The sequence below is a fragment of the Poeciliopsis prolifica genome, unplaced genomic scaffold, assembly GCF_027474105.1.
Source record: "Poeciliopsis prolifica strain line A6 unplaced genomic scaffold, Auburn_PproV2 SCAFFOLD005, whole genome shotgun sequence".
Lineage (NCBI taxonomy): Eukaryota > Metazoa > Chordata > Actinopteri > Cyprinodontiformes > Poeciliidae > Poeciliopsis > Poeciliopsis prolifica.
This window is the reverse complement of record NW_026562380.1, coordinates 244051-260143: the sequence shown is the minus strand read 5'-3', so window position 1 is coordinate 260143 and position 16093 is coordinate 244051. Positions and strand designations below refer to the sequence as shown.

General features: G+C 38.8%; 1 protein-coding gene across 1 annotated transcript in view; it reads left to right on the top strand.

The window, feature by feature from the left end:
• Positions 1–15368, top strand: part of LOC129359787 (adhesion G protein-coupled receptor A3) — a 169491-nt gene extending 154123 nt beyond the window's left edge. Inside the window, exons 17-19 of the mRNA XM_055029671.1 lie at positions 781–926; positions 10350–10445; positions 10530–15368. Of these exons, the coding sequence (XP_054885646.1) occupies positions 781–926; positions 10350–10445; positions 10530–11937 (1650 nt within the window). The 3' untranslated portion in view covers positions 11938–15368. The remainder of the gene's footprint in view (positions 1–780; positions 927–10349; positions 10446–10529) is intronic.
• Positions 15369–16093: the final 725 nt, after the last annotated feature.

The following is a 16093-nucleotide window of genomic DNA, read 5'->3' as shown; positions in this document are numbered from 1 at the left end:
TCTATAAACAGCTCACGGACACTTCCAATTAGCGTCTGGTCCGCTGCATGCTAGCTTCAGTCCCCAGGCCTATCATGTTGGAGAGAAGCCATTTGATTGGGTGTCTCAGGTTGGCAGTTCATCATGAACAGACTGACTGGGTGGTGAAAAAGGCTTAGAGCATTTTAATTTTCTCGCTCCATTCTTCCAAACGCTCATCTCTTCTTTGCCACATCCCTATCTGGGTTCTGTTTCTGTAAGCTGGCAAAGCCTTTAAACAAAGTTAGATCAGTTCCACCATCCAAACATATTTCATGAATATTAAAGTGAGCAGGAAAGGAGATGTGTACATTGTGTGCAAAAGCGCAGTCACTCAGTGCTGGTGTTCAACGTGATCATAATTTATATTCAGACTTGTTATTCAGTGTGCACACCTCGTGTCGTTTAGCTGAACTGATAAGAAACTGCTCCGTATCCTCCAGTGTAGCCTCACTAAGATTCTCTTCTCCCAAACAACCTTGATGGTTCAATCGGACTTTTAAGCCTATTTTCCTATTCTTCCACTGTTGCACTTTAATGAAGCATTCTGGTCTTGCAGGGAAGTGTCTTCAGAGTTACCCTTGGTTTGACATTGATAATGTTTCATAGTGAGGTGTGTGAGATCCTCTTGAACATATTTTCTTTGAGTTAAACAAACGTTGTCTCATCTGACATTTTTCCCCAGGAACGTGCTTGTAAGGCGGTGTTTAAGTTCAGAGAAGTCAAAGAAATAATTTGATGCACCCTCTGTCACCCCCTCAGGTCGGGTTCGTGCTGCACTACTCGTCTCTGTCGACAATGCTGTGGCTCGGGGTGACAGCCAGGAACATTTATAAGCAGGTGACCAAGAAGTCTCCACAGAGTCAAGACGGTGACCCACCTCCACCCCCTAGACAGCCCCTGTTGAGGTAAGCACTGATGTCCTCCTTAGCCTTGACTTGTATGAGGTGAAAATGACTTAAACTGTTGTGTCGATTTGTGTGTGTGTGTGAATGATGCCAGTTCTTTTCATCCTTCTTCTATTTTTTGTGGTGTGTAGGTCTTTGAAGGTCAAACACTGGTTCAGTGCACATTTTTTCTGTTTCATCTTTGACAGTAGTGACTTCAAGGTGAGAGATGGGTTGCTGTTTCTAGCCAATTCCTGTTCCTAGTTAATTTTTTTTTTATACGAGCATTGGTGAACGAATCATTCAAATCAATTGAAACACATATAGAAGACAGTTGTTATTTTTGCTTGCGAGTATTTAACTCTATTAAAAATTATTGGATGGTAGGATACTGCCTATTTCCAGCAGTGAATGATTGGCAGACAATGTGGTAGAGGCAACAAACAACTGGTCATTGATAATAGTACACACTCAAACCCCGGGGTAATATGTAATCTTTATTTGATCTACGATGGATGTGTTCCCACAGCCATCTTATGTTAGTCTTGCATACTGGATAGAGCTGAATATATGGTGTGAGTGGTAGTGGTGGATGTAATTTCATTACGTTTGTGATCCTGGAGACGGCAGTTGGTTCAGGTTTGCCCGGTAATGCCTTTGTATTGTTGGTCATGCGCCGGACCATTTTACTTGAAGAGTCACCTTGTTGTGACTCCAGTGGAGAGTGAGGATGACTCCTTGTGTTCCGGGATCATTTTTATATGTAGGTGGCCTGATTCTTGGTCTGTCTTGCGTCACCGCCTACCCAACCTGCCCTTTCCTAGGATATGATAACAAACTGCTTCTGCCTCTACTTTTTGGCATCAATGCTACATAATCATTACATGTTTTCCTAATATTAATCACATTGTGACTTATGATAAACTAATAAGTAGACAAAAATGGTCTAAAAAACAAAATTATCATTTGTATTGGTTGTATTGACAAAGTTGCATCTGTCAATACAAAAACTAAAACTTTCTGGTATACATTTGCTTTTATTTTAACTTTTGTACACATTTTAAATCACTATCTCCAGAATAAACTCAGTTTATATACTAACATTGTCCTTGAAATGTCGGATGAAACAATAATTTGTGTTTGAAGAAATGTTTGATGTATTTAAAGAAGTCAGCTTTTGATCCTGTTTGTGTCGGTGCCATAGGCAGAGGTGATGCAGACAAAGATTAGTGAAAACACAAATTTCACCTCAGCTTGAAAGATTAAATATGAAAACCTCTTCCAGAAATAATTTACCATACAATACTGACTTTTTTAATATTTTTAAATTAGTGATAAGTTAGTAAATAGATTTTGCACTTTTCACAGATAAAATCTTCACATAGACAAAGAAAAACTAAATCTCATATTTTTCTAAAACTCATTCATTGGAGGAAAATCTGATCATTGGGATTTTGACCGTGCATCCCCAAACTACAATTAGACAGTTTTTGAAATAATGTGAGTAAAGAAATTACGTTATCATTTGAAAACTGCATGTAAATTTACAAAACCTTGTAATAAAATTTAGTCTGTATTTTTTCATAAAATAAATTGCTGATCATCTCAAATTCACAGGTAGTTTTCTTGTCTGTGGAATAATTTATTAATTTGAGGTATTTTTAGATCCTTGGCCAGGCACACAGGAGTCCACCTTTTATCTAATTTTATTTGCAGGTGTTTTATCTGGATGTCTTGGGAAGCTCTGTCAACATGACAGTTAGATGATAGCTCATACGCCAGGATGCCAGATCTTTGATGTCAGAGGTTTAAATTAGGATGGTTTCATCTTTTCTTTTTACAAAAGATTTTAACAACTGGCATCTCTTATGCAAGCCTTGATTCTATTTCTTTTTGCAGATGGAATAGACATGGAAACATTTGTTTATACAATTAGATATATTCAACAGTTTCCCTTTACTTCTTTTGGCTACGACTGTGCATTACCACTGATTTTGGTTTTTTGGTTTCTTTATTTATTCTTCTTTTTTTTTCTATGTGTTTCCCATCTTTTGTTTTGTTTTGAGGGCAGCAATGACTTTGATTGGATGAGTTATTGAATAGTTTTTCTCCAGAGACGTATGTAGCTGGTTTGCATTCTTGTGAAGCCACTGACTTTTGCAACTCGATAGATTTTCCTGTTCATGCCACTCTGGTCTTATTTTGGAGTTTTTTAGTGATCATTTCCATGACGTGAATATTAAGCTGAAGTACAACAGTAAGTTAAAATCCAGAGAAGACTTTTCAATCAGTTACTTTCCATTTGGGAAACTGTTTTTAGAGCTGACATTCGAGACACAAACTACAGCTTATGTAACACTCAGCCTTCAGAATACAGCATAAAAATAAACTAAACCACCCTTAAATGCCACTAAGCACTGATCAATAAAGCTTTTTGCTGGGTATTGGGCAGCTTTGCTACATTTTCTGGTTTCCTGTGAAGTTTATTAAGTTTAACTGAAGCATTTTAATTACCGTGCCTGATGGAGCAGCTTCTTATTCTCACTACTATAAGAACCTATTGGAGGCTTCAATCCCACAATTCTCTGCCTGGCATAATCTTGGAATACAGTGACGCTAAGAACTTAACGCCATTACTATAGGTTAGTTTTCTTTTTCAGCAAAACAATGCATTGTCATTGCAAGCTTGTGATTTGTTTTTTACAAATATTTAAGAGGATTAGCTTTTAGACCCATCCAGTGGTCCTTCTGCAGTGAGAAACTATTCTGTGAACTCTGCTGCAAATCTACAACGGTTTCATTTAAACAATCATAGATAGACAAACAGATGCAAATTGGGGGGAAACACTGTACCGTGTTCTGTACTGTGGCATATCTGAAATTAGTTAATTGTATTCAACCTGTACTGACCTTTGCACTTCAAGAATATTCTAAAGACTCACAGCAACAAGGTCCTTAAAGTCTCTGTTTGGGTAGAGGTTGCATGTTTGCATAGATGTGTGTCTGCAATAGAAATAAGCAGAGATTTGGCATGTAAATAAAATAGATTAATGGTGGATTTTCAAGGGTTAAAAGCAACAAAACAAAAAAAATGTGTGTGGCCTGATGAATTTTCTGTTAAAAAAAACTTCCTCATAACCAAGATGGCAAATGTTTCATTCTCAAACTGCTCCCACATTGTTTTCCATTTTGTTAGCCTTTATTAGCAACACAAGAAGAGATTGAATTGAAATCATTTTTGTCAAGAGTGAGAATGAGGAAGATTATAGTATCATAGCAAAACAAAAGAACAAAGTACACAAAAAACAAGAATATTAAAGGACTAATACAAGAACAAGAAGAGAAGCAACTTAGAGGCTATATTTGAGTCTAATGACTGCTTTAACTTTTTTTTTCAGGACTGTTCCGCCCTCATTCCTCTACGCCAACAAATGACTCACAAAGTATGGATGATATTTCGAAAATGAGAGGATAATTTTTGCACTTAAATGTCAACATTGTTTTGTGAAACTGTTCCTACTCTTGAGTCAGTTCTAATATTTTTAGATGTCAATTTTCTAGGACAAATACTCTTATGTTCAGTTCATAAACAATCAATATTATGTGACACAGTTGCACTGCATAGGTTTTATGCCAACTCTGTTCTATCCACAGTGCACTTGCAAATGTCAAATAATATATCCTTAGCTCACAATAACATTAAAAGGACACCTAAATGTAACATTTAGTGTGAAATCAGTTACTGGCAAAGCAAAAGGCAACAGGCAAAAAGGTTTGAACCTCAAACCTCCACAGCATCATTTGAAATTACAGATAAAAGGAGAAGATTAAGATCCGGAGACCTTATGTACTTTGTGCTGGGAAAGTGGTGCACTTTTGAACTTCAGATTTCCACTACTGAAATGTTCTCAGTTATTTTGACTTTAGGTTCAAATATATGTGCTGCCAAGTACAGAAAGTACTGGCTGAACTTCATACAATGGTACCAACTTCAGCCCAATTGTCTGTGTATCCTTGTGTATTTTTTTTTTTACCACAAACACTAATACCTATTCAAATATATACAAAGAAATTATCTGAATCATTATTAAACTCTGAATTTGCTCAGGGATCTATTCCTGAATAGTCTCAAAATCTAGTTTCCCTGACCTATAAGCATTGTGTTTCTTGCAAAGTAAATTCTCAGACACCTGCATGAATGAGAGTTTAACGGCGAACATTCTGGAGGCTCCCCCATCCTCCTCTGCTTCCAAAAAGAGATAATTTGTCTGGGGGCAGGCAGAGGGATTGTGTGCTGCAGTAGGCTAGCTGATCCACAGTGATTGACTGTAATGCTCGCCGTCAGACCGACTCATGCAATGAGACTTAACAGCTGGAGACAAATCTATTTCTCACTCCTCTCCTAAAAACCGCCTCATCCCTCCTCATCCACCTCTTTTCCTGTTCTCCCTGTCTGACAGTCTTTGATCACATATTCAGTCCACAATCAGAAGTAGGCCGCTCTGTGTTTAAATACTTTTGTTAATGTATCAACTGACTGGCATGTAATCTGCTGTGTGAATCATTCCTCATTAGGAGGAGGAATTCTTCTTCCTGTATAAAAATCCACCATCAGATAAATGACCCAAAGTTCTTCTACCTCTAGATGTCAATAATTGTCACAGTAAACAGAGAAATTGATCATATTTATCTGTAAATTTAGAACAATATCTCTGGACATAAATGTCATAAGCTACAGCAGAATAAAGTGGTTTAACACCTTAACAAAAGCTGACTTAATAGTTCTTGAGAATATAGTGTAAAGGAAGTTGGTATTGCGCTTATTTTCTTAGAAAATTACGTGTTTAGTCACTTTGTTTTTCAAACAGGGACCTTAATGTATCGTTCAGCAAACATAAATTTGAACAAAAATTGCGGGCAAATTTTTTGCTCAATATGTGCATTTGCTCCACAACTTCGATTATCAACTGTTACAATGTGTCTCATAGTGTGCATACCTTGGACACACAACTTCATATTTGTGTTTATTTTTAACACTAATGAGTTAAAAATATTCTCAAACTTATAGCAAGAGAGACAAAAGTCATTCGTTTTGGTCCCAGATGAAGACTGAGCTGGATTCAGTCAGGAACTTTGAGAAAATTAAATAAATCCACATAAAGTTTATTTTTACTTAAATTTGTAAGTACTATGGATCTTTCTTCAAAATCTGGATTTCAAAAAACTTATGGATGATTTTATTTTCAGGAGGTTAGATTACTACAATGGTCTGTCTGTCATGTTTACGTAAATACAAAATTAGCAGCTGCAGCTCTCAGACATAATGATGTAAGTGTTCAAAGCAAGACTGGAAAATTCATTTTATCCAGTTTATGAAAGGAGATATTTTATGGTCTAAAATCTCGATGGATCATGCTTCTGAATAATTCCCAGAGAAAATAGTTTGTAGAGAAATAAAACTTTCAGATTCCTCGGGACCTCAGAGACATGCTGAGTCATCCTGCTTGGTCTTTGGCATTCCTAAGACCTAAACCTGACAATATTCAATTCAGATGAACAACAAAAAGAAACTATTTGCCTGCTGTAAAGAGTTTTTCAAACTCATGATTGATTTGCCAATTTCAGCTTTGCTGTGGGGAGTACATCTAGATTGTTTTGGTTGTGCTGATGGAAACGATTCTTGTTTGGACCAGAAAGAACTGGGTGCACTGTCATTCTGTCAGTTTAACAAAAATAATTTGTGTTTTGTTGGCATGACAATATGCAAATTTTGCAAAACTAATATTTTATGTTGTTTTCATATTTAATTCTCATGCAAATTTGAGAATAGCTCACCCAAAACTAGTTTTGGGAGTTTTAGGATTCTGCATCAGTTTACCCCTTCATCAATTTTTAATGCATTTTTTCCTTCCTCCTGTCATTCTGTATCTATGAGCAATCTGTCTTATTACTTTGTAGATTTTTTATGGTTTTGTTAAGTTTTTTTCATCATTTATGGAGATAAGCATCCATGAAAATAATTACAATGTCAAATATAATTTCATTTATTTGCATTGGTTTTCAAAGAATCTTATTTTGACTTTTCTTAATGTTGATTCTCCATTTGGCCCAGTTGAATCTTTGGAAATGAGGACATCTGATCAAACCAAGAGAGAATTTGTGATGGTAGATATGATTCATTGAAGTTTATAGTAAAAACATTTTTCGGTAGGTAAAAAGTAGGTAAAAGTTACTTTCTTCTATGTAGATATTTGGATTCAACTCTATAAGGCTCAAAATGTTCTAGTTTTGCATATTGGTTAATGCATATAAAGAACCATTCTGTGCTGTTTAAATATGTCTGATCATATTTCACACGAAGCAGCATTTAGTCTAATTTAGTGTAAATCTTCTAAGAGCCTGAACACAGGCGAGTCATGGAGTCCTGTTTTATCCATGAGGAAATGTTCTGTGCAGGAGCTGGTTTTGACCGTCACTTGTCCCCAGCTGTTCTATGTAAGTACTGGATGAGGTCCAGAGAGAGGACAAGGCCCCATCACAAAGCAGAGGACGGTACATGGGCAGAGGAACAAGGATGAGAGGAGAATCGCTGTGTAGATGCCGTCTAAAAGCCACTTCAGGGTCTATTTATATCAGATGATTGCTGCCTCTGAGCTCAGTTAAAAGCACAGTTCTTTTTAAAGGCTTTTTTTTTTTAATTGCCCAAATAAAAGAATGTGTGCATGTGATGCAGACCAGTGTATGTTTAGATGTTCATGCAAAACAAGTTTCTGTATCTGGCAAGATTTCTAAACACACAGCAGCTTTGTGGACAAAACCAAAACAGCAAGCTGACTGGCTTGGTCGCATATTTTTGCCACGTTTGCTTCATGCGTGTTCCAAGCTGGCATTCCTTTAGGGGATGTTAGAGAATGAGGGTTTGAGAGCACATGGCGCTTTAACATCCACACGTCCCCCTCATTTATGCTTATCTGCCTGACGGCTGCGCAAATGGCTTTCTGTTGGAGGAGCGTCCCCTGGGGTGCCATTCCACTCAGAAACAGTGACAGGCTGCTAATACCGACAGCCTCACCCCTCTTCTTGGCACACCCTCAACCCCTCACTGACCAGCTCAGACAAACATCTTGATTGTAATTGAATTTTTGGGCTTCAGTGTGATGAAGGAAAGATTGTTAGAGAAGGAGAGAGACAGCAGAAAGAAGCAAGAAGGGAGGAAACTGGGGATGAAGATGGATCGGTCGAAAGGTTAGGGTAGGGTGGCGGAGGCTGTGATTAAACAGGATGCAGGAGGAAATAGCAGTGTTATGTTGAAAAGTGGATGACAGTGCAGAAAAAGAGGACAAGGACAGTAGAGAGTTCTGTGTCTGCATGAAATCATAGGGTCTCACGTCCTGTGATGCACTATGCCGAGTTATTTAATTGTATTCATTTCTCATCTGTGGTGCAGGCTTTTCTATCATTATTTATATAAGTTATCACAAAATGAATAGTCACTATCTTAAAAAACTAACTAGTTTGACACACAAATATCAGCCTCAATTTTTTTCAGTAATTCAGTTCAGATTGTTGCTGTTATGGTGGATTAACACCAAGCGCATTACACGCATCAAACATGCATGCGACCCTTCAAGTTCAACGTATGTGCACTTTGAATGCTTTATGTTCCGCGCATCAGGCGCCTCTGGTTCACATTCAAAGTCTATATGGAGGCGCGTCGAGGGCACGTCGATGCTTCAAAATTGTTCTAGCTGTTGTTTTCTGTTGCTGAATGTGTTGCAAGTGCTTGACGCGTCAAACGCTCAAAACTCTCCAAACGCTTCAAATCGCACCGCAGGAGGATATAGTTCAAGTGTTTCTTCTTAGTAAGTTTGACAATTATAACTGACAATTGTTGAAATTCATTTTCTGAAATTTTTTAAAATAGTTGTTAAATATATAAGCTTGCATGCTGAAAAGTGTATTTATTTACTTTTACGTACCTCCCCTCAATTTGGTAAGTAATGACCCTTTTTGCATTAAAAATTTAGTTTTGCATTAAAAGGGTAATTTTCTGCAACATGACACTTAATAACAACTGTCACAAACATTCATGGAGACTCCTTCATGTTTATGACAGTGTCATGACAGTCTTATGCACACCGCTACAGAGAGAGCGGGCTCACATCACTGCTTTGCATTAATTCAGTTGAGACAGCAACTGTCTCAACTGAATTAATTCAGTTGAATTAATGCTTTGCATTAATTCAAGTTAATGCTTTGCATTAATTCAACTGAATTAATGCAAAGCAGTGATATCTTCTTTGTTTCTATTGACAACATATCCTTAAATCGTTGAATGAGCCTCTTGGATCCACAAACGTCTCAAAGACAGCTCCATATGTAAGTCAAGTGCTCATCATCTCTGGAGTACGTTTTGAATTGCTGCTCTGACTACAAATGTCCTCGTAGGGCTTAGCTTCTTTGTTCATCGTTCACAAAACATGCTGTATTTGTGGAAAAATAAAATGTATTCACATCTGGGCTTAAATCAAGGACATACTATATGAAACACAAAATCACGACTTGCGGTTGCATCATGCTCAGATTGACAGGAAGCAGATTTGTTTATGTAGTACAGTTTGCACTTCGGTTTGCACCTACAAATAGTAGGTGTGATTGCGCCCCGAGGGTGTAATCATAAACACTCTGACATGCTCAAATGGTAAACAGAAATGATCCATTGCTTTTTTAAATAAAAAAATAAATAAATTGGCAGGTTTGGGAAAAACAACGTAAAGAAACGGGTTTTCATGCCTGACCTCACGTGTCATTGTATGTCAATCAAACTGTGGAAATACACTTACACTGACTTTATTCAGTCTTACCTCAAGGTTAGCCAAGAACTTCACTCACTGGGTAAGCTATCAATGTACCAGTCATTCTGTACTCTGAAAGCAGTTCAGGCTTTACATCCAATCAACTTTAAAGATTTTTAAAAAGTATTGGTGCAAAATGTCAGAATTTTGTGGGTCTTCTTTCTTTTTGTAGCCATCAATAATGTTCTGGTATACTTTTCTCTGGACAACTGTCTATGCCTCTTGTAGGGTTTTTTTTAAAACTGTTAGTTTTCTGGCATTGAGGTGAAAGTATAAAAGTGAAAACCAGCTAAATGTCAGGATATTTGGTCAGCTTTTTCTGTCCCAAAGTGAATAAGTCAGATGTCTTCTTTAAAAGCAGGACAGATATTGAGCTATTTGGATATATTGACGGAAAGTATGTTTCCCAGAATAAAATTTTCGTGTGGATTAGAGACAACTTGCTGATGGATATTTAATAGACATCTTCCACTTAGTTCACTGCTGAAATTACATAAAAATGTAGTTTGTTATTAATAGCGTGTTTTATAAATTCTGTCCCATCTGACTCTGTGTTTGTTTTTTTTTGTCTTCCTCTGCCACATCACAGATTTTATTTAGTCAGTGGTGGAGTCCCTCTCATCATCTGTGGCGTCACAGCAGCTGTTAATATAGACAACTATGGAAGCGGGGAGCAAGCACCATAGTAAGTTATTGATGTGGAAATCTTAAAAGTTTTGAATTTCTAATTCAAATCGAATTACTGAGCTTGACACATTTTGTGTTGCAGCTGCTGGATGGCATGGGAGCCCAGCCTGGGAGCTTTTTTTGGCCCCGTGGCCTTCATTGTGCTGGTGACGTGCATCTACTTCCTATGCACCTTCCTTCAGCTCCGGCGACATCCCGAGAAGAAGTACGAGCTCAAGCAACTGACAGAGGAGCATCAAAGGCTGGCCGCCGCTGACGTGCCGACTCACTGTCATCAGGGAGCCGAGCCCGGAGCGCTGGCGGCCCCATCTGGTGGGAGCAACTGCCCCGCTGGCTGCCCCGGCATCCCCATCAACCCTGCACTGCTGGCCAATGAGCACTCCTTCAAAGCTCAGCTACGAACTGCGGCCTTCACCCTATTCCTCTTCCTGGCCACATGGACCTTTGGTGCATTGGCTGTGTCGCAGGGACACTTCCTAGACATGATCTTCAGCTGCCTTTATGGTGCCTTCTCCGTCACCCTCGGCCTCTTCATCCTCATCCATCACTGTGCCAAGCGTGACGACGTCTGGCACTGCTGGTGTTCTTGCTGTCCCGGAAGACGTGCCAACGCCTGCTCTGGTGCGCAGGGATCTGCTCCGGCGCGGCCCAAAGTGAACGTGAACGGAGACACCCCAGGGCACGGTCACAGCCACTGCCACCACGACTCGCCGTGTCAGGCAAAAGCGCTGCTGAGCTGTAGTCACAGCGGGGCGGGTCACTGTAAACACGCCGCTCTTCCGCCCTCGCAAAATCATGTTACATGTCTGGCTCCAGTGACTCCATGCTGCGCCGCCCTGCATAGCCAGCAGCTGATGGAGGAGGAGCCCACGGCCAGTCATGTGCTGCTGCACTCTGAACCAGGGATCCAACTGCACCCCTGCCTCAAAAGCAGCACCAGGACTAAAAGTCGTCAGTTTGGACGCAAAGCTGGGGCATCTGTCTGCACAGCGGGGAGCGACAGGGAGTACGCCTATCATATCCCCTCCAGTGCCGATGGAGGCAGCATGCACAGCTCACACACTGACAGCCCCCACAGCACACGTGAGCGGCACGCCCACATCTGTCCACACCTGGCCCACGAAGGCCACCACGATGGGCATCACACATGCCATGCTACTGCAGCCGCCCTGCATGAGTCTCTGGCGTGCCATAACCCGTGCCACCGGCATATCTGCTGTTCCAAGGCAGACCTTTTCCCTTCTCTGTGTCCAGCAGAATCAGGGGACACAGGCGTCTTCCTGTGCGGCTGCAGCAAAGTAGCCGAGGAGGAACCCGTGGTAACTCATCACCATCTGGAGATGCATGCTCCGCGCAGACAATCATGCCCCCAGAATCCTCCCAGTCAGAATGGGATTTTAAAGGGAGGCATGCATGAAGGACTTCTGTACACCTCAGACAGCACAGGGAATATACGCACCGGGCCCTGGAAGAATGAAACTACTGTGTAGTGCAGGAACACAATACATTACAGGTGGTACTCCCGCCTCATCCTGCCAAAATGAATTTCACCTCCCTTTCTAGATGAAAAAAAAAGTGAAATAACATTTTAAACATCACAATCAACGTGAGGATTTTTTTATTTCAATATCCACATGTTTATATGTGTGCTGTTTTCTTGTACAGAAATCTTATGTCATGCAAACGCCTTCAGAGGTACATTCATAGACCGAGGAGAATCACTTTCAACACTAACAGTTTGTGAAATGTGTCTCACATTATCCCATCAGATTTACCTGAAGGTATTCCCACTGTTCCATATTACTGCAGATCTATCTCTCTATATATATTCAGAAAAAATGAATGGTTGTATGTGTGACTATGTGTGTTAGTGCTCAAAGACAACAAGCTGCAAGATGTTTTTACCCAGAATCTGAATCTACTAATAGTCTACGTTGACAGTGAATCTCCAGTAAGTTGGCATTCATGTTCTAGATGACTAAACCAGCAATTTTAGACTTCATATGGGTATTTTTGCCATCACAACTGTGAATACCTACTAGAGATTTTCTAAATAATAAACAAAGATACCTTTGCTTGGCAGAGATGTGTGGGTGCCAGTTTAGTTGTAGAAAAATCACAGCAGAAAAAGCGAAGTAAGTACTATGCGTTCTCCTATCCAGGTTTCTATTGATCATGATGTCCATATGATGTCTTCACCTTAGTGTTTTCCTCTGCCTGAAAAGAAATAAAATCGACGGCACATCAGGAGGAACGGCGATGTCACTGTGGATGGTGAGTTAATGTCAGTGAGTTATTGGATTCAGTCCTTTTACTCAAAGTCGGGTCATGGCAGTGTTTTATCAGTCGGATTTTTATTCGTTTCATCTCAATTTGCACATTTTCCTCCTGCCGATATGAAAGCTGCTTGTAAAAAACAGACATTAACGGCTACAAAGTGTTTGAATGTAATCATTGGAATCAAATAACAAGCTGCTAAAGGGCCCACTTTGGGAAGCCTGCACAGGAGTGATCCTTACTTTTCTTTCATATAAAAATGTGATAAATAACTCATCTTCACCCCACAATAGGGCAAAGCAAAATAACAAGAGCTATCTAAAGTACAAAACGAAATTCACAAAAATATATATATATATGTATATTTTCTTTTTCTTTCCTTTTCTTTTTCATATGTGTTGAACAAAAGCTCACATTGTGCAAATGCTGTTAATTACTTTAATCCTGTGGAACTATTGCTGCTGGTTTTGTCTTTTTTTTTTTTGTCTGCTTTACATTCCATAGGTAATCTGCATTTAGCCAGACTTTAAACATGTGCAGCTCTGGTCAGAAATTTATATGCATTTATCACTGGCAGAAATGTACTGTTAGTAGGTTTTGAAGTATTCTTCTTCTCAGGCTTCAGTGTTCATACAAAAATGAAACAACTTTAAGGATTTCAACAACAGATGCACAAGTCTTAATTAGATGTGTATTTTTTTTCTAACCTATTATGGTCAGAGTTATATACATATGTATCAGCTCAAATATAAATATACTGGCCCACTAATATTTGGTTGAAAATACCTTAGGAATTTACAGTTTGATTATCTCTCCGAGCATAATGCTGACTGTACAATGGATCTTCTTATCAAAAGAAATTCATTCAATTACTATCTGGTTCATTGTTTTAAGAATAGTCACTAAATTTCATTGGGTTTAGGTAAGAATCATTGCAGAAGCTTGACATTATCATTCTTTACTGATTTTAAAACCAGTTTAGATGTTTTTGGCAAATCTTTATACTGTTTCAGCTCCCACATTTGTTATAGTCTCAACTATCTGGTTGTTCATCTGACAAAAGTTTAAAAATTTGGAGGTAGTTCTTAACTCAGTCTATCCTTAATGGTTCCACCATATCTGGGAGTTGTTACAGTCTTCCAGCCTCACCTTGGCTGTAAATTTTGGTTTCACTGTTGAGGCCTCTGCTGGTGTTCTAGTTTGTTTCTATTTATGCCTGGGTTCACTGTCCTGCTGGTTTTGTTGAGTCCCCCCCAAAAGAGCACAGAAATGGAGCAGCCAAACCAAACGGTGAGATGAGATATGATTGAGTACAATAACCCATCAAGTCAAGAATTGCTTGGTGGAGTCAGTGTGAAGCTTTTGAACCTAAGAACACAGGGATATTCATCACTTTAAATCTTAATATAATGGATGTTCCAGCAAAACAAAGATTCAAAATATGCAGTAGTTTCTTTAAGAAAGCAAAAGCAGGATTAAGTCTTGTTGTATTTTACTCCGGAAAAAGAACAAAGTAATTTGCAATAATCTATTTTAACCCTGCAGAGCTCCACTCCAGGCCTTTTTGGTTCTGCAATGATGACTTAAACTCTCTAAATGTCACTTGTGTAGGATATCATCTACTTGATTTGTGGTTTTTGAATGAGGAGAGACAGTTCAATCAATCAGTCTCTACCAAGATTTAAAGAGGCTATAAACACTTTGGAAACGATAAAACAGATTAACATTAATTTACTAGAACTGCCTCTAAAAACCGTAAACTTCAACCCTGCGCAGTTTGATTGAAAGTCAGGTCAGTCCTAGGAAGTCAAACCTTTCAAATGAGCCTCACCAAATCTGCCACGAAGAGTGAATATCCTGCCAGGAGATTAATGGCACCGAAATTCTTTCTTCCAATGTGTTTTGTGATTGGAAGAAAGAATTTAGCCAAAGATTAGTGGGGTATGTATATATTTGAGCTTTTATGTTTAATTTTGACCATATATGGAGAAAAAAGACACAATCAAATCAAACCTTGTTCTTGTTGTTTGTCCTGCGATGTAAAAATTAACAGTTCAAATAAATTATTATAAAACCAATTTTAGTATGACATTTATGCCTCACAATTACCACACTTAAACTTCTGACCTAAGCTGAACATCTTCTAATCTAGATGAGTAAAACAACCCCAACAATCTCACACGTTAACTTTTGTCAGGGCAGGCCGAGGCTGGAGTGCGGATCATTCTTTTGTTACCAAGAAGGTCACATTCTCTTTGAAGAATTGCTACTCTAAAGAGAAGGCAAAGGTGTCTCAGCATTGATTCAGCAGCAGTTGTTTGTCATATAAATGATGACGCTTCAGACAAAACTAGTGACACATTGAGGCAAAAGACTAAAAATAAAAATGTTTCTAAGCAGCAAACCACATCAGCATGCACACTGTCTCTGAATCCCTCTGTGTGCTCTTGTGTCCTTGTACATAGAATTGGTTTCTGATGAATTATTTTATATGAGATTAAAGATGTTTAAGAATAAAGTCTATATGTAAAGAAAGTTGGGAAAAAATAATGACCTCTCAATGTTAATGCTCAGTATCTGAGTTTGAATATGTCCTATTTGTTTTCAGATGGCCTTTCTCTGTTCATAAAGTATGCAGACCAGCTACGTGTTGTGAGACTTTCATATCAGAAACAGACATGCACGACACATGACATTCAGCCCATCAGAAAATAAACTGTTCCTTTACACTATACATCAGAACGCAATTGAAAGGTTAATTTATTGTTTCAGTTTATGTCTTCTAATTTTATGGTTATTGATTAATGTCAATGAAAACCTGAAATTTAGATCATTAGAGAGTTAGATTAAGTAGGACCAACAAAAAAAAGTTTTTTTTTTTTTTAAATTAGGGCCTTCATACAATTGGACAATTTTAAGACTGCTGACTGAGAATTTGTCAAGCAGAAAGTAATAGACAATTTCTAAAAAGTGTTGAAGGCACAAAAAGAATAGAAAAATAGATAGACAACTACTGCAAGAAGAGAGGATTATTGACCAGATTCACAACTGGACCTGAGATGCTGCTTCTAGAGCCAGGGCAATAGAAAAATTAAACCAGAGATAAAAAATGTCTTATGCTTAATGAGTCAAAGTTCTTGTAAATTGCCCATTTCAATTGGAAATCCAGCTTCTAGAGTCTGGAGGACGAGTGGAGAAGTACAGTGTAAGGTTTCTGTAGTCAGTCATGCTTTGGGGAGCCATGTTGCCTGCAGGTGGCGATCTGAAAGGAAATATGAGAGCACTTGATGCATCCTTCTGCGGACGAGCCTTACTGAGATGCTGATGTCATTTTCCAGCAGGACTTGGCACTTGCCCACACGTCCAACA